Source organism: Bufo gargarizans, chromosome 4 (assembly GCF_014858855.1).
Source record: "Bufo gargarizans isolate SCDJY-AF-19 chromosome 4, ASM1485885v1, whole genome shotgun sequence".
Taxonomy (NCBI): Eukaryota; Metazoa; Chordata; class Amphibia; order Anura; family Bufonidae; genus Bufo; species Bufo gargarizans.
The window spans coordinates 39,317,402-39,343,211 of record NC_058083.1 but is presented as its reverse complement, the minus strand read 5'-3'; the positions used below and the strand labels follow the sequence as shown (position 1 = coordinate 39,343,211).

Below are 25,810 nucleotides of genomic sequence, written 5' to 3'. Positions count from 1 at the left end.
ACACAGAGTTCTAGCAGCAGACACATCTCTAGAACAACTGTTAAGAGGAGACTGTGTGAATCAGGCCTTCATGGTAGAATATCTGCTAGGAAACAACTGCTAAGGACAGGCAACAAGCAGAAGAGACTTGTTTGGGCTAAAAAACACAAGGAATGGACATTAGACCAGTGGAAATCTGTGCTTTGGTCCGATGAGTCCAAATTTGAGATCTTTGGTTCCAGCCACTGTGACTTTGTGCGACGCAGAAAAGGTGAACGGATGGACTCTACATGCCTGGTTCCCACCGTGAAGCATGGAGGAGGAGGTGTGATGGTGTGGGGGTGCTTTTCTGGTGACACTGTTGGGGATTTATTCAAAATTGAAGGCAAACTGAACCAGCATGGCTACCACAGCATTTTGCAACGGCATGCTATTCCATCCGGTTTGCGTTTAGTTGGACCATCATTTATTTTTCAACAGGACAATGACCCCAAACACACCTCCAGGGTGTGTAAGGGCTATTTGACAATGAAGGAGAGTGATGGGGTGCTGCGCCAGATGACCTGGCCTCCACAGTCACCGGACCTGAACCCAATCGAGATGGTTTGGGGTGAGCTGGACCGCAGAGTGAAGGCAAAAGGGCCAACAAGTGCTAAACATCTCTGGGAACTCCTTCAAGACTGTTGGAAGACCATTTCAGGTGACTACCTCTTGAAGCTCATCAAGAGAATGCCAAGAGTGTGCAAAGCAGTAATCAAAGCAAAAGGTGGCTACTTTGAAGAACCTAGAATATGACATATTTTCAGTTGTTTCACACTTTTTTGTTATGTATATAATTCCACATGTGTTAATTCATAGTTTTGATGCGTTCAGTTTGAATCTACAATTTTCATAGTCATGAAAATAAAGAAAACTCTTTGAATGAGAAGGTGTGTCCAAACTTTTGGTCTGTACTGTATATATATAAATATATATAGATAGCTAGATAAAATCATACTTCTGATATACAGTATATCAGGGCCAGACTGGGGATAAAAACTAGCCCTGGAAAAAGTTGCACACCAGCCCCACAGCATTGTGTCCTTATTTACTTGTTTATAAAAGGCGAAAGCTTTCATTTTAAAACATGTGTGTAAACACGAATATGAATTTTGTCCCACAATAGCTCTTTTGTAGAGCCCCTATTGTTTATATTATCACAGTAGACCAGCTTTTCCCAAACAGGATGCAATAACGATATGCAATGCAATATTTTAAGGGAATTGTGCTAGAGGTCTATTTGCACTGTTATGGGGCTCTGTGGATGGCACTGTTATGGGGGATCTGTGGATGGCACTGTTATGGGGGATCTGTGGATGGCACTGTTATGGGGGATCTGTGGATGGCACTGTTATGGGGGATCTGTGGATGGCACTGTTATGGGGGATCTGTGGATGGCACTGTTATGGGGGATCTGTGGTTGGCACTATTATGAAGGATCTGTGGTTGGCACTGTTATGGGGATCTGTGGTTGGCACTGTTATGGGGAATCTGTGGTTGGCACTTTTATGGGGGATCTTTTGATGGCACTGGTATGAAGGATCTGTGATTGGCACTGTTATGGGGATCTGTGGTTGGCACTGTTATGGGGATCTGTGGTTGGCACTGTTATGGGGATCTGTGGATGGCACTGTTATGGGGATCTGTGGATGGCACTGTTATGGGGGATCTATTAATGGCACTGTTATGGGGATCTGTGGATGGCACTGTTATGGGGATCTGTGGATGGCACTGTTATCGAGGGGGGAAACAAGGGATAAGAGCAGCTCACAAAAGCAGGTTTCCCAGAGCTGAGATTATAGGAATGCAGCAGCCAAGCCAAAAGACCCCAGATCCAAGGCGGTCGGGATGAAGGCAGTAGAAAGTGTGAGCTACAGCAGCATCTCCAAGGACAAAATTTCTTTATTCAGACTTCCATGGAACGATGTATCAAAGTGGCAACGTTTTGGATACCTGTAGCCTTTGTCAAGCATAAACTACAAGTGATGATTCCAACATAAAATTTTTTAAAAAAAACATGCACTCCCACAAAAGTTATTCACCCAATCGACAGGCAAGAATGATGCAACACACCTAGTTATAGCCAATCATGAGGGAATGGCAATGTAATACCAATATGACATAATATGTATCCGCCCTCCTAGCTCACCTGTGGGGGCTTTCCATGATCGCAACTACACAAGCCTCGGCGTACCCATCAAGAGACTGCGCATGTCCATAAACGTCATAGGTCAACAACAGTGCGAGGACAGATCAAATCTCGTGGCCTTAGCATTGATCCCGCCTTTGCCTAGAGGAAACAATGGAAATGAACAAGCTGCACCAACAACCAATGGGAGACGCCCGCGCAGACGACGTCATAGTCGACGTGCGCGTCACGTGACCGAAGATGTAGGTCACATGACCACTGTTTATGTATACATGGTTACCAACCAAGCTATGATGTGCTAACACACTGTCACAGTCCAGGACATGCGCGTCTATACAAAAAAGGCAGCGAGGTATATATATTAAGTGCTGGCTCACTGGCCCACTAACATGGGGAGAGAAACACACAGTATTATAGGGAACAATATTACTCGGCACCTAGATCACATATTAGGAATGCCTCAATAGGAAAAGGCTTAACAACCATTGTATAAAGTTACACCAATCATTATTGTGATAACCCCGGGGGTGCATATAAACATGTGGATAAAAACACATCAGAACTTGTGTCGGATGGGTACCTAACTTATCCCAGCCACATTGAACTCCAAATTGAGTCCATGTGGTTGCAGGGACCTTAGGGTATATATCCATTTAAGTTATTTTTTCCTGAGAACAGCATCTCTGTCTCCACCCCTACGTAAAACACCCACACTATCTATCACCCTAAAGCGCAATTAGTTGACAGAGTGTCCCGCCTCCACAAAATGTTTGGCTACTGGCTTGTCCAAGTTGGCTTTGCGAATTGTGCTCTTATGTTTATTGATCCTCTCACGGATCTCCATTGTGGTCTCACCCACATAGATGAGACTACACGGGCATTGTATAACATATACAACATCCCGGGATCTACATGTGTAATAGCCATTGATCTTGTATTTCTTGCCACTGTATGGGTGAAAAAAATAATCACCTTTAAGGATGTTACTACAGTTGCAACAAGACAAGCAAGGGAAGGTTCCATTTCTACGTGGGGCCAAAAATTTCTGTGCACCCAAGCCCGAGCTTCCAATGTCTGTTTTAACCAACCTGTCACGCAAATTAGAGTTCCTTTTATATGCCATTAGTGGAGGGGCACTGAATTCATCAATATCTGGCAAACCTTGTTGTAGTATATGCCACTCTTTTCTGAGAATGTGTTCAATATCTCCACTGTCCCGACCATACACAGACACAAAAGGAACTCTACACGTGACCTTGCTTCTCGATGATTTGTGGCTGGCAGAATCCCTGTCAACCAATGTGACTCTCTTTCTGGTCCTATCAAGGAGCTTCCTGGGATAACTCCGTTAAATAAATCTGTCACACATGGCATCCACCCTTTCTGTGAACTTAGCATCGTCGGATACAATTCTTCTGACTCTTAGTAGTTGGTTCCAAGGCAAGGAGTCAAACATCTGTCATGGATGGTAACTGTCATGTGTGAGAAGGGTGTTCCTATCAGTAGATTTCTGATGATCTGTCTTAATTCCCCCCCCCCCCCACTACATAGACATGCACATCCAAAAAGCTAAGTTCACTTTCAGAGGACGTGACAGTGAACTGTAACCCAGGTACACCTGAGTTCAGGTGTAGATGAAACTTATCAAGCTCATTGGTTGTGCCAGTCCAGATCATGAAAATGTCATCGCTGTAGCGCCACCAACATAGGACCCTCCCAAAAAATTGGGATTGGTATACCAACCTGTCCTCCGCCTCGGCCATGAAGATGTTGGCATAGGTGGGGGCCACATTGGACCCCATGGCCACACCCCGCCTCTGCTTATAGAAGGTGTCACCGAAGAGGAAGTAATTCCTCCTCAGGACAACCTCCAAGAGGCAGAGGACAAATTGGCACACCCCCAATGAGAGTCCAATGTCGGCCAGGGCCACATCAACGACATTCAGACCATGCATGTGATCAATGGATGTGTACAAAGAGACAACGTCAAAGCTGACTAACAAAAACTGAGCTTGAAGCTGCAACTCATATAATTTGGACAGAAAATGTCCAGTATCCTTGACATAGGATGGGGCGGAGGTCGCACGGATCTGCAAGAACCTGTCAAGAAATATCGAAATAGGATTAAAGACCGAATTTCTACCCGATACAATGGGTCGGCCGGGCGGATTATCCAGCCTCTTGTGTATTTTGGGGAGTATGTATAGCATAGGAGTGACAGGGTGGCTCACTTTAAGATATTTGCACAGCCCATCATCAATGATGGCATTTTGTACCGCCTGCTCCAGTATCACTCCTATGTCACGCATAATCTCCCATTTAGGGTCCCCAGGCAATTGTTCATATACTTCCACATCCTGTAATTGTCTATTAATTTAATCGACATACATCGCAGTATCCATGACAACCACCGCCCCACCCTTGTCAGCAGGTTTTATGGTGATACAATCATCCTTCTCAAGTGACAAGATGGCTTCATGTTCCAATTTGGTTAGGTTGTTTCTACCCAAAAAGGAAGGCTTTTATTGAGGGGATCTATGGATGACACTGTTATGGAGGGAATCTGTGGATGACACTGTTATGGAGGGGATCTGTGGATGGCACTGTTATGGGGGATCTGTGGATGGCACTGTTATAAAGGATCTGTGGATGGCACTGTTATGAAGGATCTGTGGTTGGAACTGTTATGGGGATCTGTAGTTGGCACTGTTATGGGGATCTGTAGTTGGCACTGTTATGGGGGATCTGTGGATGGCACTGTTATGAAAGATCTGTGTTTGGAACTGTTATGGGGTCTGTGGTTGGCACTGTTATGGGGGTCTGTAGTTGGCACTGTTATGGGGGATCTGTGGTTGGCACCGTTATGAAGGATCTGTGGATGGCACTGTTATGAAGGATCTGTGGTTGGCACTGTTATGGGGATCTGTGGTTGGCACTGTTATGGGGATCTGTGGTTGGCACTGTTATGGGGATCTGTGGTTAGCACTGTTATGGGGATCTGTGGTTAGCACTGTTATGGGGATCTGTGGTTGGCACTGTTATGGGGATCTGTGGTTAGCACTGTTATGGGGATCTGTGGATGGCACTGTTATGGGGATCTCTGTGGATGGCACTGTTATGGGGGACCTATGGATGATGCACTGTTATAGGGGATGTGTGCTATGACACACAGGGCCATGATGGGGGCCTGCATAAGATGCTATATGTGTGAATGTCAGACATATAGCATATTATGCTGGCCCCTCTCATGGCCCCCATGTGTCACAGCATTACTTTATTAATGTCCCCTCATGTGTCCTAAACCACGCACATAACTGTCTTTGTATGCAAAGTCTTTCTTTACTGCTGAAACAATCGTTCTCCTATTGAAACTCCTATTGATATTGAAAATCACCAGCCTCTCTGTACTCAGCCTTCTACCTGACACACAGCCCTGAACAGCCGGATGACAGCTCTGCACAAGCAGCAGCTAGCAGGCTAAAGCAGTGTTTCCTAACCAGTGTGCCTCCATTGTGGCACCAGTGTGCCTCCAGCTGTTGCAAAACTACAACTCCCAGCATGCCCGCACAGCCAAAGGCTGTCCAGGCATGCTGGGAGTTGTAGTTTTGCAACAGCTGGAGGCACACTGGTTGGGAAACACTGGGCTAAAGGACCTTCCGTGATGTCATGATCATGTGATCAGTCACATGTGTGGGAGGAGTCAGGCTCCGGGCAATGTCTGTGCTGGAGCCTGCTGTTGGGGACAGGGCAGGGGGATGGGCTCCTCTCTCTGTCAGTCACTCTGTGTAATATACTGCACCAGCCAAAGAGCCTCCTCGCTGTCAGCACAGCCAGCCGTGCAGCAGTCAAGGCTACCGGCCTAACAGGAATTTTCCCGGTATCCCGGTAGGCCAGTCCGGCCCTGCAGTATATGAACCAATTCACAGAAAACGAAATGAGTGCATAATATGTTTCTGCCAGGACTCAAACTCACAGCTTCCACATCACAGCCGAGAACTTTAACCACTACACTATATAGCTGCATAGCCAGTCACTTAAAAAAATACAATTAGACTTCTACTATATAGGAATACTTACTAGTAGGGTTGAGCAAAACCGAACTGTAAAGTTCGGGTTCGTAACGAACTTTAGGATTTTGGGACCCCGGACCCGAACATTTCCGTAAAAGTTCTAGTTCGGGTTTGGTGTTCGCCGCTTTCTTGACGCTTTTTGAAAGGCTGCACAGCAGCCAATCAACAAGCGTCATACTTCTTGCCCCAAGAGGCCACCACAGCCATGCCTACTAATGGCATGGCTGTGATTGGCCAGAGCAGCATGTGACCCAGCCTCTATATAAGCTCGAGTCACATAGCGCCGCCCGTCACTCTGCTGTTACAAGTGTAGGGAGAGGATGCTGCTGGACTTGTGATTTCAGGGAGAGAATAGGGGAGAATCTAACTCAGAGATCTACAGACAAATAGTTGTGTGGGTGAAGGGCACAATCGTTTTACCCTGCACTGAGCTCATTGACCAAAAAATACTAACTTTTAGAAGTCTGTTATTTAGGTGGGTGGCAGCGGCGGCCATTTTATGCATGCTCGGTGCACCAGCACTGCATTGAGCTTTTGGGACATTGCAAATCACAATTTTTTAAAGAAAACTACAACATCTGTATTAGCCAGTGTGCAATTTAAGGTAGAAATACACCCATCATTTTCTGGGGTTTTAAAAACACACATTTTTTTTCAAAAAACAGTATTTTCCAGATATGCAAGTGTTAATTTCAAGTTTAATATCCACAGCTTTCATATTCTGTTAGCAAAAAAAAAAGACTTTTTTGGCAATCTACAACATCTGTATTAGTCAGTGTGCATTTTAAGGTAGAAATACACCCATCATTTTCTGGGGTTTGAAAAACACACTTTCTTTTTTTTCTTCAAAAAACATTATTTTCAAGATCTGCAAGTGTTAAATCCAAGTTTAATATATACAGCTTTTATATTCTGCTACCAAAAAAAGACTTTTTGGGCAATCTACAACATCTGTATTAGTCAGTGTGCATTTTAAGCTAGAAATACACCCATCATTTTCTGGGGTTTGAAAAACACACTCTTTAGACAAAACACACTATTTTCAGGCCTTGCAGCATCAGCACGTGTGAAATTACAAAAAAAAAATTAGTTGGCAGCCTTTGATGCAGATGTCATTGTGAGATACACCCTTAATACATTTGGGTTACATTCAGAGATTTTAAATACCGCCATTGGGTGCACCAATATTGAATTCAGGCCTAAACTGGTTCAGGCCCTGTGAGATACCCCCTCTACATACAGGGGTTTAAATTAGGCATTTGAAATACAGCCATTTAAAATACAGCCATTTTGTGCAAAGATATATTTACTTCAGGCCTACACTGATTCAGGACATGTGTGATCCCCCCTATACATACAGGGGTTTGAATTAGGCATTTAAAAATACAGCCATTTGAAATACAGCCATTTTGTGCAAAGATATATTTACTGCAGGCCTACAGAGGTTCAGGCCCTCTGATACTACCTCTACATACAGGGGTTAAATTAGGCATTTGAAATACAGCCATTCTGGGCAAAAAATCTTTTATTGAAACCTAGTCTGGTTCAGGCCGTGTGAGATACACCCTTTACATACTGTTGTTCTATTCTACTATTAATTATACACCCATTTAGATCCTAAATTTAGAAAATATCAGGGGAGAGCGCCAAATAAGGGACGTGGCCCAGGTCATGGTGCTGCTGGTGGAGCTCCTGTTGCAGGGAGAGGACGTGGTCAATCTGTGCCAGCTACACGCACAAGTGAAACCCCTTCCTCGGGTGCGAGTAGGCGACAAAACCTGCAGCGGTATTTGGTCGGGCCTAATGCTGCTCTACGAATGGGGAGGCCTGAACATGTACAGGCGATAGTAGATTGGGTTGCTGACAGTGGATCCAGTTCCTTCACATTGTCTACCACCCAGTCTCCTGCTGAAAGACCACAGTTGGCAGCTGCAGCCGATGTCCATCAGTCTTTCACCTCACCCCCTTGCAAATCAGCCAAGCAGTCTGAGCCTGCAGCAGTCTGCAGCAGTCTCTTCTGCTTTTTGATGACTCTGTTAGCAGGGTTTCCCAGGGCCATCCACCTAGCGCTGCCCCATAAGTGGAAGAGATTGAGTGCACTGATGCCCAACCACTTATTTTTCAAGATGGGTACATGGGAGGACCATCGCAGCACGTCTCGGATGATGACGAAACACAGGTGCCAACTGCTGGGGCTTTTGAAAGTATGCAGACTGACAAGAAAGGCAGGGGTGAAGATTGGGTGGAAGATGATGTGGAGGACGATGAGGTCCTCGACCCCAGGGGCGTAGCTATAGGGGGTGCAGAGGTAGCAGTCGCTACCGGGCCCAGGAGCCTTAAGGGGCCCAAAAACCCTTGTGCCACATAAGACACTGGCATTATAGTAAGTACATGCTGGTCAATTTACACCTCTGGCTGGAGGGAAGGGGTTAGGTCAAGAATTTAGATTGCGGGGGTGCCCTTTCAATGTTTTCTTCCAGCAGAAGGAAGGCTATGTGCTCCCCTGCCCCTTGACAACAAGCACTAAGGGAAGGGGGGCCCAAGCTGAACTCTTGCACCAGGGCCCATGAGCCTTTAGCTACGCCCCTGCTCGACCCCACATGGAATCAAGGTCATGCAAGTGACCTATGTAGTTTGGAGGAAGAGGCGGTGGTCGCACAGAGCCACCAGCACAGCAGAAGAGGGAGCAGGGTGCAAAAGCGGAGCAAAGTCCTCTAGACAGTACGCCTCCTACTGCCCACCGCAGCAAGGGACCGAGCACACCAAAGCCAGCTTCAAGGAGTTCCCTGGCCTGGCAGTTCTTTAGACAATATGCTGATGACAAGACACGAGTGGTTTGCACGCTGTGCAATCAGAGCCTGAAGCGAGGCATAAACGTTCTCAACCTTAGCACAACCTGCATGACCAGGCATTTAAGCGCAAAGCACGAGCTGCAGTGGAGTAGACACCTCAAATACCAAGAAAGGTCTCTGGCTCCTACTGCTTCCTCTTCTGCTGCAGTATTGGCCTCTTCATCCACCTCTGGAGTGACAGTGCCACCTGGCACCCCGCAAACAGAGGATCTGCCAGTAACACCAACACCTGGGTCACCAAGCATCTCCACAATGTCCCACGGAAGTGTTCAGCTCTCCATCTCCCAAACGCTGGAGAGGAAGAGGAAGTACCTGCCTACCCATCCGCGATCCCTAGCCCTAAATTACTGGTCTTTGAAATGATGTCATTCCATCTGGTGGGGATGGATAGTTTTAAAGGCTTTATGGCGGTGACTGACCCACAGTACGTCGTGCCCAGCAGCCACTACTTTTCCAGGAGAGCCATCCCTTCCCTGCACAACCAAGTAGGGGACAAAATCAGGTGTGCACTGCGCAACGCCATCTGTGGCAAGGTGCACCTCACTACGGATACGTGGACCAGTTAGCACGGTCAAGGCCGTTATATCTCCATAACAGCACACTGGGTAAATGCAGTGGCGGCCGGGCCTGAGGCGGATAGCAGTTTGGCCTATGTCCTTTTACCACCAAGGATTGCAGGGCGCTTCAGTTTGCCTCCTGTTGCTTCCTCCTCCTACACTGCTTCCTCATCCTCTACCAGCTCCTCATCCGGTCAGCATAACACCTTCACCACCAACTTCAGCACAGCCAGGAGTAAATGACAGCAGGCAGTTTTAAAACTTATCTGTTTGGGGGACAAACCCCACACCGCGCATGAGCTATGGACGGGCCTTGAACAACAGACCGATGAGTGGTTTGTGCCAGTCAGCCTCAAGCCCAGCCTGGTAGTGTGCGATAATGGGCGAAATCTCGTAGAAGCTCTGGGACTAGCCGGTTTGACGCACATCCCTTGCCTGGCGCATGTGCTGAATTTGGTGGTGCAGAGATTCCTTAAAAATTACACCGACATGTCAGAGCTGCTGCATAAAGCGTGGTCCGTCTGTACGCGCTTTCGGCGTTCTGACCCTGCTGCTGCTCTCCTGTCAGCGCTGCAGCGTAACTTCGGCCTTCCTGCTCACCACCTCATATGCGACATGCCCACAAGGTGGAACCTCCACCTTGCACATGCTGGCCAGACTGTGCTAATAGCAGCAAGAGATAGTGGAGTTTCAGCTGCAGCATGCACGGGTGAGTTGCTTGGCGGAACAGCACCACTTCACCACCAATGACTGGGCCTCCATGCGAGACCTGTGTTCCTTGTTGCGCTGTTTCGAGTACTCCACCAACATGGCCAGTGCCGATAACACCGTTCTCAGCATTGCTATCCCACTTCTATGCCTCCTTGAAAAAACGCTGCTGGTGATGATGGAAGAGGATGTGGCACAGGAGGAGGAGGAAGAGGGATCATTTCGTAGGATTTACGGCCAGTCATTCCCAAGTGGCTCCGAGGGTGGGTTCCTGCACCCACAAACCCAAGGTACACAATTGTCCAGCTAGGGCACAGTTCTGGAGGATGAGGAGGTGGAGGATGAGGAGGAGGAGATGCAGGAGGAGGAACCATGTTCACAGCAGGGTGGCACCCAGACCAGCTCATGGCCATCACTGGTGCGTGGATGGGGGGATACAGAGGACACAAACGATACACCTCCCACAGAGGACAGCTTTTCGTTGCCTCTGGGCAGCCTGGCACACATGAGCGAATTACATGCTGTAGTGTCTCCGCAACGACCGCCGAGTTGCCCACATTCTAACCTGTGCTGATTACTGGGTGGCCACGCTGCTGGATCCCCGTTACAAGGACAACGTCCCGTCCTTAATTCCGTCACTGGAGCGTGATCGTAAGATGCGCGAGTACAAGCGCACCCTGGTAGACGCGCTGCTGGTGGCATTCCCAGCTGACAGCGGGGGCACAGTGGAAGCACAAGGTGAAGGCAGAGAATGAGGAAGAGGCCGCCAACGCAGCTGGGGCACCACCAACACCTCAGAAGGCAGGGTTAGCATGGCAGAAATGTGGAAAAGCCTTGTCAGCACGCCACAACAACCAGCACCACCAGCTGATATGGAACGTCTTAGCAGGAGGCAGCATTTCACCAACATGGTTGAGCAGTATGTGTGCACACGCCTACACGTACTGGATGACGGGTCTGCCCCCTTTAACTTCTGGGTCTCCAAATTGGGCACATGGCCTGAACTTGCCCTTTACGCCTTGGAGGTGCTAGCCTGCCCTGCAGCCAGTGTATTTTCTGAAGATGTGTTTAGCACGACAGGGGGCGTCATCACAGACAAGCGCAGCCGCCTGTCCACAGCCAACGTGGACAAGCTCACGTTCATTAAAATGAACCAGGCTTAGATCCCACAAGACTTGTCTGTACCTTGTGCAGAATAGACATTTATACCACTATCAAACATACATTCTTATACTCAAGTCAAGTGCAATGATTCTTCCTTTTTTATTTGTCCCAATATTTTTGGGGGCTACCTACCCCAATAAAAAATTAAAAACATTGTTAACTACCTCCTCCACCATTGCTGCCTCCACCTACAAAACCACATTCACCGCCTCCTCAACCTCCGACTCCATATCCACCTCCTTCTCTGAGTTGCAGGTTAATAATTTGTAATTTTTAGTTATTTTATTTTAAGTTATTTCCCTATCCACATTTGTTTGCTGAGCAGTTGCCATGCTCTTAAGCACATATTTCTGCCTTTTACATCCCTCTAGCCTTTTCAAGGACAATTTTAGAGCCATTTTAATGCCCTAAATTGAAAAAATTTACAAATATCAGGTGACAATTTACCATTTTGGGCGAATACAAACCCCTGCTGTGCCTGGGGGACAGGAGCCTAAATCTCTCAAAATCCTCTGTTCTATTGCTGGGTGACATGAACCCCCTTTTGCCGTGAATGAAACCCTGCTGTGCCTGGGGGACAGGGGCCTAAATCTCTCAAAATCCTCTGTTCTATTGCTGGGTGACATGAACCCAGGGCCGGCGCCACCAGTAAGGCAACCTAGGCAGTCGCCTAGGGCGCCATTTAGCAGGGGGCGCCCGTTGAGGTAAGAAAAAAAAAAATTGGTTATGTAGGTTCGGGCGGCCGGCCGGCGGCGCCCCTCATGCTGCGCCTCCTGAGCAGCCGGCTCAGTGCTGCGCAGCCTGCCTGCGCCTGCTGACTGCTGTGTTGTTAATGTAGCGTGGTCGAGCTCTGTTCGGTCCGGGGTACAGGAGCATTTGTTTCCTGTACCCGGCCGGACTGAAAGGAAGTGCACACTAAGTGAGCACTTCCTGTCAGTCCGGCCGGTTACAGGAAACAAAAGCTCCTGTACCGCGGACCGAACAGAGCTCGGCCACGCTACACTAGAGGTGACAAGGGGGAGGAAATGAGAGTGACGGGGGGGGGGGGAGTAGAATGAAAGTGACGGGGGGGGAGTAGAATGAGAGTGACAGGGGGGGGAGTAGAAAGAGTGACAAGGGAGGGGGGGAGAAGAGAGTGACAAGGGAGGGGGGAGAAGAGAGTGACAAGGGAGGGGGGGAGAATGAGAGTGACAAGGGAGGGGGGGAGAATGAGAGTGACAAGGGAGGGGGGGAGAATGAGAGTGACAAGGGAGGGGGGGAGAATAAGAGTGACAAGGGAGGGGGGAAGAGAGTGACAAGGGAGGGGGGGGAGAGAGTGACAAGGGAGTCCCCAGAGCCAGACTGCAGCCAGAGACCAGATCATCTTATTGTCCTGGTGGTAAGTAGACAATGCAATATGTTTATTATTTAATTGTTTATTATTAATACTACATTGGAAACTAATTTACCTCACATTTAGGGTCCATTCACACATCCGTGTGTGTTTTGCAGATCCACAAAACACGGACAGCTGCAATGTGCGTTCCGCATTTTGCGGACCGCACATTGCCGGCACTAAGAGAATATGCCTATTCTTGTCCACTATTGGGGACAAGAATAGGACATGTACTATTTTTTTAGGATCGGAATTGCGGATCCGGGTCCGCAATTCCGGATCTGATAAGGGGGGGGGGGGATTTTTATCTTGCCTAGGGCGGCAAAAATCCTTGCACCGGCCCTGCATGAACCCCCTTTTGCCGTGAATTAACCCCTGCTGTGCCTGGGTGAAAGGGGCCTAAATCTCTCAAAATCCTCTGTTCTATTGCTGGGTGACATGAACCCCCTTTTGCCGTGAATAAACCCCTGCTGTGCCTGGGTGACAGGGGCCTAAATCTCAAAAAATCCTCTGTTCTATTGCTGGGTGACATGAACCTCTTTTTGCCGTGAATGAACCCCTGCTGTGCCTGGGTGACAGGGGCCTAAATCTCTCAAAATCCTCTGTTCTATTGCTGGGTGACATGAACCCCATTTTTCCGTGAATGAACCCCTGCTATGCCTGGGTGACCTGGGCCTAAATCTCTCAAAATCCTCTGTTCTATTGCTAGGTGACAAGAACCCCATTTTTCCGTGAATGAACCCCTGCTGTGCCTGGGTGACCTGGGCCTAAATCTCTCAAAATCCTCTGTTCTATTGCTGGGTGACATGAACCCCATTTTTTCGTGAATGAACCCCTGCTGTGACAGGAGCCTAAATCTCTCAAAATCGCTTGTTGTATTGTTGGGTGACATGAACCCCCTTTTGCCGTGAATGAACCCCTGCTGTGCCTGGGTGACAGTGTAACATCCCAGAGTATGTCACTAAAACTCTGTCACCCTGCTACATTATGTTAAAGTATAAATGTGTTATTATCTGGTGTATCCTGACATTACATGTGTATTATCTGGATTTTCTATGACTGTTATATGTAAATTGCTGTAATTATTTATGTACACCAGTAGGTGGCGGCAATATATAGATAGTCTATAGGACAGTATAGTATATCTAGGCTGGAATAGTCCATTCCAGGCTAGCTCCCCCCTTTCTGAGGAGGAGTGGAATCTTCCCACTTCCTACCTCATAGGGAGGAAGGAAAGGTTAGTCAGTGTACCGGCCACCCCTGTTGGGGTAGGTTGTGTTGGTAGGAGCTCCCAGATACAGGGATCCCAACCCTGGATCCAACCTTGGCTAAGGTTCCAGATCCATCTTCCCAACCTGAGTCATCTACCTCAGCTGGACGGCCAGAGAAGCAGCATCCACAGAACTATAGATCTCCAGGAAGAAGACATCATACCCTGCGAGCAGTCCTGTGAGTACAAATCCCAAGACCAGGAGAAGAAAAGTACCTCCTCAGCTAGTCAGGCCCAAACCAAGCAGAATACAGACAGAGCAGAAGACAGATACCTGCCAGATCTATAGGCGTATGTACCAGATGCAGAATATATATAGAAATTCCCGCCACATATTGCCAAAACCTGCTGGGACACAAGACTAAAGCTGCATTGTAACTTGTATGGATTTAAAGCTGCATTAAGTAAAGACGAGTTGGACTATATTCCCTGTCTGGATCTGAATTATTCCATCAAAACTCCTATTAACCACACTCAATTTGTTGCATGTGAGCCGGGATACAGGAGTCCAGCCATACCAAGGTAGGAGACACCGTTGACACTACCATATCTGCTATACAGAGACATTATCCCCCTCTGACATTCCTCACCTGGTATATGAGCTATACCATCTTAAAGGGCCCTGCTATAGTACCTGCGCAAGCTGCAACTGGCGTCACGAACTTATACTCATATAAACTGACCCACTGCATAGCAGCCCCAACTGACCCAGTGTCCTGCTCATTGCAACAGGGGCCTTAATCTCTCCAAATCCTTTAATATATTGCTGGTTGACAAGGACCCCGTTTTGCCGTGAATGAACCCCTGCTGTGCCTCGGTGACAGGGGTCTAAATCTCTCAAAATCCTCTGTTCTATTGCCGGGTGACAAGAACCCCCTTTTGCCATGAATGAACCTCTGCTGTGTCTGGATAAACAGGGGCCTAAATCTCTCAAAATCGTCTGTTGTATTGCTGGGTGACATGAACCCAATTTTGCCGTGAATGAACCTCTGCTGTGCCTGGGCGACAGGGGCCTAAATCTCTCAAAATCCTCTGTTGTATTGCTGGGTGACATTAACCCCCTTTTGCCGTGAATGAACCCCTGCTGTGCCTGGGTGACATGGGCCTCGTTTTCTCAAAATCCTCTGTTCTATTGCTGGGTGACATGAACCCCCTTTTGCCGTGAATTTAATTGCCGATTTATCGCATAACAAACTATCTTACATAAAGAGGAAAATTATAAATCAGTAATGATTCTCATTAATATTAGTAATAGTAATGAGAATCGTTACTAATTTATAATTTTCCTCTTTATGTAAGATCGTTTATGTTACGCGATTCACTCGCATATTTAATTGTCGATTTATCGCATAACATAAACTATCTTACATAAAGAGGAAAATGTATAAATCAGTAACGATTCTCATTACTATTAGTAATAGTAAATTACTATTACTTATAGTAATAAGAATCGTTACTGATTTATAATTCTCCTCTTCATGTAAAATAGTTTGTTATGCGATAAATCGGCAATTAAATATGCGAGTGAATCGCATCGTATAAGGACTGTATGCTATTGGGCTGGCTTGGTCGAATAGACGAAGATAGAGAATACAGCACTATATTCGCTATATTCGACAATTCTACCAAGCCAACCGTAAGTAACTGTTGGCTTGGTAGAATTGTTGAATGTCGAATATAGCAAATATAGCGCTATATTCTCTATCTTCGTCTAATCGGCGAATAGCATACAGCCCTTATTTGTTTGTTTGCGCGTACATAATAGCGAGCGACATAGAAAATAATTTAACGAATATAACATGATAACTTTGGTTTTTAGAATATTACGAATATTCTAAAATACAAAGTTATAGCGATATAGTGAACATTCGTATTATACACATAGACAAATAGCGCCATAGCCAACAAAGTTGCCTTTATACCTTATACAGTTCAGATAAAATCTTAATACGCAAATAATTAAATTCCATATTATTCATAATAAAAAGAATAATGACAAATATTCGATTTTGACAAATAAAAAAGGAATATTCAATTGAATATTTGCGAAATATCACAAAATCGAATATTGCACCGCCCGCTCATCACTAGTGTCTACTACTTTCTCCAGCCCCTACCTATTACAGTCAACAGTTTAGCATGGTGAAAACTGCTGACAGATTCCCTTTAATGGGTTACTCGTACACAATTCCATTAGGATCAGAGAAAATGAACTTAATTACCTCCATAAGACCTACATTTCTGCATTAAGCTTTCACATTCTTCAATGATCCTGTTTTCTAAACTCTTTTTCCCCATTCCAAAGTCTCGCAATGTTGACAGAGTGAATCTCCTCATTACTTTCCAGTTCTCTCCATTTGAAAATATAATGCCTGTATGAAATGAGAAAAGGTTATGACATTAAAATTATGTTTTTATTACACAGCAGCTGTATGGTGAGAACAAGTCAACTGCAATGGACTCCACTCACCACCCCCATCTCTAGCATCCTCCTCCTCCATCCTGTCACCAAGGGCTTCTGAAATGTGAGCTTGCCTAGATCCCTGGTTGTCATGTTCTTAGTTCTGACCCCTGACTTGTTCCTAGTCTCTATTTTCTGATTCTAAGTTTTGAGCCATTGTTGTTTGTCATACTCCATTTCAGTACTCCAGGTTATAACTCACATCTCTGTCTGAAAACTTTCCAGTCTTGAGCATGACCTACTAATCTTACCATCTGACTGTGAAACAGTCTGATACTCCTGGCTCTGTCCAACAGCTCCATCTGACGACACTCCAGTATGATACTCCTGTTTTTGATCTATAGCTTTGTCTGACTAGACTCCAATCTGACACTCCTGTTTTTGACCAACATACTTTCTGGCCATTCTGCAGTCTTGGCTGCAGTTCCATCTGACCACAAATCAGTCTGATGCTCCTGGCTTTGACCCTCAGATCTGTCTGTCCACTCAGCAGTCTTGGTTGTTAACCATGCTCTAGTATGGTTCTCCTAACTGTCAACCATGACTCTGTTTTACCATGTTGTAGTCTCATAACTCTTGCTCTGAGCCAAATCTCTGATTGACCTTGTTATGGTCAGAGTATTCGTGGCTCTGACCCACAGCTACAGCTGACCTTTTTTCTGGTCAGATTCTCCTGGCTCGGGCACAAAGCACTATATACAATTGTGATACTCCAGTATACCTGGATCTGACCATCATATTCAAAGTGAAATGTTAATATTCATATACAGGATAATTTTAGGTACTGTATGAGGTATACTGAAAAATTCTTGAGCAAAACACACCTTCACCTATCTTCTGAAATTCAAAAACCAAAATAAGTGAAATCTTGTAAAAACATTGACAAGGCGGTAAAGGGTTTTCCTTTAAAAAAAAATATATATATATTGCAAACCGTAATAGTTGTCTATACTTCTCTATCTTCAAAATACAGGAGTAGAACTGACGAACTGACATGCCCTTGTGTGGGAAGGAGACGCCACACCGGACGAAGAAGGAGAGGGAACAAGGAACAAGACCTTAAAGCCTGGGAAGAAAGAATGACACCTCCTAGTCAAATCCCTAGTCACAGTCCTGACTGGCTATCGGTATGAACAGATTCCAAAGATATTCAGCTCACATAGATCAACTTTCTCCTTTCCTTTGTGCACTCTCCTCCGCCCTTTCAGGTGCAGTCTTTTTAAACCCACAGGTGGGGATCCGCCACACCTCCATTAAAACATCATAGTCAATGCGGCTCTTTACAAAACAATATATATCCATAAACCATTTATAAAACCCTATATACATCCTATAAGTATAAATATGAAATCATGAAAAATACAAACATTATAAAAACAACCTCCTTCGAATTCCGGAATAGACTAAACACACCTAATTCAAGGCACATTCCGTAATGTTCTCCTGTTCAGAAGAGACCATCCTTCCCACATGGCCTCTGTTCCAACCAATAGTGAACTACACATCCTAGGATCGCCTACTTTCATTCACAGATAGAAAAATACATCATATCCCACATGATCTCCTTTAACCAATCCCCATTCCTTCATAGTGACACACCCTAGGACCGCCTACTACCATTCACAGATATTCGGATACGCCATTGCCCACATGATCCCCTCAAACCAATCCCAGTCCCTCAGTAATACTACCAAAGATCTTTGAACGGCTCTGATGGATACTGCGGTACAGAACTTTCTTTCAGGTAAGGCAGGGTTTAAGATTTAATTCTACATTCATCCATTTAGGTTGTAAAATATCCATCTTATAGATCTATTCAACCTCCCTCCTGTTAATCTGCATAATGGCATTCCCTCCCCGCCAATGCGGTTTAACCAGCTCGACTCCGACAAATAACAGGCCTCTCTGATTTTTCTGGTGCATAGTTTTAATGTGCATTGAGACATTATGCGTCTCTAATCCCTTTCTTATGGTTCTGACATGTTCCTGAATTCTCACCTTCAATTTTCTCATAGTCCGGCCTACATATTGGAGGCCGTATGGACACTTCAACATGTAGACCACCCCTACACTCTCACAGGTAATAAGCCCCTTTACTTTATAATCCTGATTCTTCGGATTAAAATGCACAGTCTGTGTGTCCCTTTTTATTTTACATTTTTTTCCTATTCCGACACAGGAGGCAGAACCCACACCAGGTAAATCTGTTTCCTTTTCTTAGATCCTCAAAATGTATTGAACTGTGAACTAATCTAGTGCAAAGACTCTGAGCCTTCCTGAAAATCACACTCGGTTGATCCGGGATATTTTTCCTCAACACCGGATCATTCTTCAGGGTTGACCAGTAGAGATGTTGCAAACATAAAATTTTCCATTTGCGAACGGCGAACGTAAATTTACGCAAATATTCGCGAACGGGCGAACCTGGCGAACCGCCATAGACTTTAATAGGCAGGCAAATTTTAAAACCCACAGGGGCTCTTTCTGGCCACAATAGTGATGGAAAAGTTGTTTCACGGGGACTAACACCTGGACTGTGGCATGCCAGAGGGGGATCCATGGCAAAACTCCCATGGAAAAATACGTACTTGACGCAGAGTCGGGTTTTAATCCATAAAGGGCATAAATCACCTAACATTCCTAAATTGTTTGGAATAACGTGCTTTAAAAACATCCAGTGTGTGTATATGATCAGGTATGATGTTGTATCGATCAGGTAGTGTAAAGGTTACGACCAAACTCCCCGTTTAACGCACCACAAACAACCGCAAAGAGTTGTCAATAGTTGACACACTCATGACATAAATTTTATTCCTCTATGCGTCAATCTTGGTGTAGTGATGACTGTGCTCGTGCGCACATTCGGGAGATTGCAGGCGATGGCGGTTTTTCAAAGCCTATGGTCATGCTGAGGTAGTTCAGTGACAGTTAAGTGACCCAGAAAACAATGATTCTGCAGTGTGGGCCCATTGTTGGCCTAGTAGGCTTTAATGATCACCTTAGACGATCACAAAGAAAATTTATGTTTTTTCTATGAAAAATTATCCAGCCGATTGATTTTGGTCTGTTCACAATGAAGCAACGACCTTATTATGTGGGGTGTGCCAACATTGCCAACACACTCATAGAGGTGATCGCTTCATTGTGATACGCAAGCCCCTTCACCACAACAAGGTAACGATCTCGAAGGGGAATTGACACGTGTATGTGCTTTTTTTTGTTTGTTTTGTATTTGCAGCCACAATGCAGCACCGGAGGCCAGAAAAATTTGGCATGTACACATGCCTGAAAAATTACGTATTGTTTTCCAGGCTGAAAGTATACTAAAACATTGCGGCTTGAACCCTAGTTGGTGTCTAAGAAGTCACGCAAGTCATCCGGCATGCAGAGATTAAATAGTTTAGTTAAAATTTAGTCCAAGGCATCTTATCAGGCCTTTTTTTTGTCAAATACATCCCCCACTGTCAGTCCCTTTGGGATCCATGCCTTATTCATCTTAATAAAGGTGAGGTAATCTAGACTTTTTTGACAATACCTCCTGCTGCGCTGAAGGTCCTTTCTGACAGGAGACTTGAAGCGGGGCTGGCCATAAGTTCTATCGCAAATTGGAATAGCTCAGGCCACAGGTCAAGCCTGCACACCTAGTAGTCAAGGGGTTCATCGCTCCTCACAGTGTCGATATCTGCAGTTAAGGCGAGGTAGTCTGCCACCTGTCGGTCGAGTCGTACTCTGAGGGTGGACCCCGAAGGGCAGTGGCGATGCGTAGGACTTAAAAAGCTCTGCATGTCCTCCATCAACAACACATCTGTAAAGTGTCCTGTCCTTGCCGTCGTGGTCGTGGTAGGAGGAGGATTACTTTTACCTCTTTACTTGTTAGATTCCTGTTGTGCTGTGGCATCACCCTTAAAGCATACTTTTTAACTTGTTTTGGAACTGCTGCATCCTTTCCGACTTCAGGTAATTCGGTAACATTTCAGCCACTTTCTGCTTATACCGGGGGTCTAGTAGTGTGGCCACCCAGTACAGGTCATTCTCCTTCAGCCTTTTTATACGAGAGTCCCTCAACAGGCATGACAGCATGAAAGACCCCATTTGCACAAGGTTGGATGCCGAGCTACTCATGTCCCGTTCCTCGTCCTTACTGATCTCATTGAAGGTCATTAAATGACTTTTTTATCTGCAAGGTACTGTGCCACCCTATATGAGTGTCGGGTGGTGGGCAGTGGGCACAGTACAGTCAGTGGGCCTGACACTCACTGGCAGGCAACTGCAATTATATTACAGAGGAAAAATTAAATGAATTTTTTAACAGCAAGGTGTTGTGCCACCCTATATGAGTGGTGGGCAGTGGGCACAGTACAGTCTGTGGGCCTGACACTCACTGGCAGGCAACTGCAATTATATTAGAGGAAAAATGTAATGATTTTTTTTAACATCAAGTTACTGTGCCACCCTATATGAGTGGTGGGCAGTTGGCACAGTACAGACTGTGGGCCTGGCACACACTGGCAGGCAACTGCAATTATATCACAGAGAAAAAATTTAATTACTTTTTATATCTGCAAGGTATTGTACCACCCTATATGAGTGGTGGGCAGTGGGCATAGTACAGTCTGTGGGCCTGACACTGACTCACTGGCAGGCAACTACAATTATATTACAGAGAAAAAATTTAATTACTTTTTTATCTGCAAGGTACTGTGCCACCCTATATGTGTCACTACCAGAGCTTTGAGACGTTCTCACAGCTCTGTGTCTCCACCCCTGTGATGATGTCACTTAGAGTTTGGAGGTGTTCTCACTGTTCTGTTTCTCCGCCCCCGTGATGAGGTCTTTACTCCCAGCTGTCTCTCCTGCGTTTGATTTCCCTGCCTTTAAATCACCCCTCCTCCTATTGCAGGGCGTGGATTATATTTCTCTTTTCAGTTGTAGCTCTGCCTTGAGTATCTTCACTTCTTAAGCTACTAGTTCTCTGGACCTGTGTTCTGCTGCTGCAAGCACTCCGGATATTGCCAGGGGCCCTTGGATCCGTCTTCTCTGCGGCTGCAGCTCCATCAGCTAAGTGTGCAGACTTTGTTGTGTACCTGGTGATTTCCTGACTGGATCTGAGGTGGCCACGGTTCCCTCCATATTCTGAGCAGGGCATCGGTGGCCGTGCCCCTTCCACTATTGTAGGGGTTACAGGGCTCATCAGTCAAAGGTACATGGGCATGCCTCGTTCCACCATTTTGATCCGGGCATGTGCTTTAGCAGCATAGGGAGAGTGTTGAGGGTCTGACAGGGGTCACCCTTTCTCTTCCCTAGTTTGTGTCCTGTCAGTAGCTCTTCTTACTGTGTATGCTCTGGTTACCCTTAAACAGCCGTGACAATATGAGTGGCACACAGTACAGTCTGTGGGCCTGTGGCCTCTCACACACGGGCAGGCAACTGCAATATATATATATATATATATATATATATATATATATATATATATATAAATACAAATAAAAGCAGACTGATGTACCAGCCCTAAAAAGGGCTTTTTGGGGTGCTGTCAGGACACTGTCCTTACAGCAGATGAATCTTTGAGGACTGGAGTGGACACAGAACACTGGCCTAGCTAACGATTTCCCCATTAATTCAGCAGCAGCAGCAGCACTCTCCCTGCTCTAACACTGCAGCTTCAGCATGAATCTAAGAGGGCTGTCGTCCTTGCTTTTTTAGAGGAGGTGGGAGGGTCTGGGAGGGAGGGTATGCTGATTGGCTGGAATGTGTCTGCTGACTGTGAAGTACAGGGTCAAAGTACAGGGTCAATGTTTGCTCAATGATGACATATAGGGGGCGGACCAAACATTGCATATGTTCGCCCACCGCGGCAAACGCGAACAAGTGATGTTCGCCGGGAACTGTTCGCCGGCGAATAGTTCGGGACATCTCTATTGACCAGTTCTTTTTTATCACATTTTTAATCATCCTGTCCTGCACTGTAAATTTTGTAATGAAAGAAAAATGGAGATCTTTTTCACATCAGTCTCCTTAAAAAACGTTTTAGTCTTCAGATGGTCATCTTAGATTGAGGAAATTGATGATATTCTTACTGACTGTACTTGTGAAGGAGAGATTCCATTGATTTGCATTCAGGTTACCTATAAAATCCAAAAGGCCCTGTTCCTCTCTCCAAATAATCAAGCAGTCATCAATAAATCTCTTCCAAATGATAAGCTCACCAAACACGGTCACTTTATGGACTGGCCTGATGGTTTCTTTTTGCCAGGACCTCATGAATATTTTAGCGAAACTGGGGGCGAATTTTGCCCCCAGCACTGTCTTGGTTCGCTGCATGTAATAGCTGTCCCTATACCAAAAATAATTATGACAGAGGTACTTCCCCAGTGCGCCTGCGCCGATGACGTCTTCTCTTTTGGGTTTAGAGGTGACGTCATCGGCGCAGGCGCACTGAGGAAGTGCTGAGAAAGCGAGCGTCTTTCTCTCAGAGCGCCTGCGTCGAATGAGGTGCAGGCGCGGGATTTGAATTGCAGACAGGGCCAGTCGGAGGAGGAGAGCGCTCCCTGGCCCTGTCAATGAGCAGGAGGGGGGCTTTTTTTTAAAGGAGGATGCGGCGGCTACAAGCAAGTAGACGCCCTACTTGCTGATAGTGAAGTCATTTGCATATTTTAAAAGATCGATTTTTAGTGAAACCAAGCCACAGAACAAGGTAAGAGCCATATATAGGGAATAGTCATCCAATAAGGATTTTAATATGCCCAAAAATGAAAAATAAGTTTTGGGGTGTGACAGGAGCCCTTTAAGGCTTAAGTCTTTAGGACAGTGTATAGGGATGTTACATTAATCGTGGCTAGCCACATATCAGCAGGGCAAGCGCCAAACCCTTTAACCAGATCCAAAATGCTACCAGAGTCCCTTATATAAGAGGGTATCAGTGGGACATACTTTTGAAGAAAGAAGTCCACATATTCAGGGCCTGCCAGGGAGGTTGGTCAAACTCTTGTGTATTTTGGTTAAAAAATATATCACCACCGTGACCGGGAACTTATTATTCAATTACCCAAACTCTTTCTTATTAATGATCTCATTTTTAAAGCCTCTAGTCAGAAGCTGGTTGAATTTTGATTTAAACTCAACTGTGGGATTCTTTTTTAAAACCTGATATGTTTCTCCGTCTGACAACATCCTAAACATTTCTGCCTCATACTTCTCTATATCCATGACAACCACCCCCCTCCCTTATCCGCCAGTTTTATAATAATCTTATGATTGTAATACCCCTCTTCTAAAAGCTTCTATGCACTTGTTATCTTAATTTTTTTGGAAGAAAGTGGATTTCTCTTTCAGGTGTGTATGCACAATCCTTCCACCTTCCACACTTTTTCTCAAAGGGGCTTGGTTCATTAGACAATATTTTGCAATATTCAATTTTCGTACAAACTTATGCACATCCAGAAAGGCCTCAAACTTGTTAATCCTCAAAGTAGGTGCAAACTTGAGGCCTTTCCCCAAAACCTCTTTTTCAGGATCTGACAGGATATGTGAACTCAAATTGAAAATTCCCATTAGGTCCCCCTGCTTTTTTGGGGGTTTGGGCTGGTGCTTCCTCCCCCCTCATTTTCCTCTGCATGGCTTCTCTTTATTGGGGTTGCCTGTCTTTCTATCTCGGTCCTCTGTACCCTTTTTACTCCCTGGTGGGGAAAATGTTGGGCCTCTGTGGTCACACTTCTCTGCATCTCAATAGATATCATCCCCATTATCAAATTGTTCACTCCGTGGCATGGGTCTCCCAGAATTCGCTCTCTCCCCATTATCAAATTGTTCACTCCGTGGAATGGGTCTCACAGAATTCGCTCTCTCATAATTCCTATAATTAGGGGTATTGGAGAAATTCCTCCCACCATAATAATTATTCTGCCTCGGGAGATAATATCCCCTTGTTGTGCAGGATGGTAATTTCCATTATAGTTCCTGTAGTTATGCGATCTATACTGACCATGATAGTCATATTTATGGTGTGTTCTAAACCAAGGCTTAAATCTCTGTGTCCCATATTTTCTCCTCTGATCATAATTAAAACCCTCTGTTCTCTCGCTGTGACTGTTATAATTGTTTCTATTGTCATTCACATTTGTCTGCATACACCTTTGATTTCCTGTGCTATATCCCTGCATCAGTGAACCCATAACCTTGTTCGCCAATTCTATTCCAGTGGTTTTCTGTTCCTCCTTATTCTTCTAAGTAGGTGCACCAAAATAATAGAGTATACAAATGGAAGAATAAGGAGGCAAAATGGACTGATCCCCTAAATGGGACCAAAGGGAATAAAACTTAACATTTAATCAATGATACTTTAGAATAAGTGGCACAAAAAAAGGACAATCACAAAACACATAAATAGACAAGCCAGGGTGGGCCAAAAACAAGAGCACGGAAAAACCAGTGTAAAAGAGGAACGTTCTCACCCAAGATGAACTTGATGGATGGATGGGTCTTTTCAGAGGGTGCCAAGGCAAAAATTAATGATGGGAATCATCCAATTCTTTCAGGTGGTGGTCAATGGAAACCATGCGCAAAGAGTATCGTACAGTGGGTTGCTGGATGTATAGGCAAGGTAAGGAACAAAATCCCTAGTGAAACCCTAAGGTGAGGGAAGGGGCTAGTGGAACCTGCCTACCTATACGGAGTGCTTGCCCCACAAGGAGCGACACCGTCCGGATACCTGTCCCTGGTGGGGGCCGGTATCCCATGGTTAAATATTCCAGAACTCAACCTGAACATCTGTTATCCTGAACAGTTATACTCTGGAATGCCACTGTCAGATCCACAAGGGACCCAGTTCAGTGTTACCCACACAGAGACCTTTGGACCAATGTTAAATTTACAGCACTCTCTCTTAGATCCAATATCAAGAGCAGGACATAGAAATCACCGGGCCTCATAAAATCTAAATTGGGCCCCCATGCCCCATTCATAGCCCCTCCTGGGCCAGTATATACAGCAATGTACTGAAATATATAAAAAAACAAGGTATAAATTGCAACTTGTAACTTACATATCAGTGCACTGCTGTATATACTATATATACTATATATCTTAATACAATGCATCCATTATATCTTGTACCTCACATATAAGTAGAGATGGCCTTGCGGTTCACCCTGCGGTCATTTCGCGTCGAAATTTGCGCGTTCGCGA

At 45.5% G+C, this 25,810-nt stretch overlaps 1 protein-coding gene across 2 annotated transcripts in view; it reads right to left on the bottom strand.

Annotated features, from left to right (window-relative positions):
* LOC122934081 (cytochrome P450 2K6-like) overlaps positions 1-25,810 on the bottom strand; it is a 174,533-nt gene that overhangs the window by 79,855 nt on the left and 68,868 nt on the right. For both annotated transcript variants that reach the window (XM_044289244.1, XM_044289245.1), the window contains exon 4: positions 16,386-16,535. In XM_044289244.1, coding sequence (XP_044145179.1) covers positions 16,386-16,535 — 150 coding nt within the window. The remainder of the gene's footprint in view (positions 1-16,385; positions 16,536-25,810) is intronic.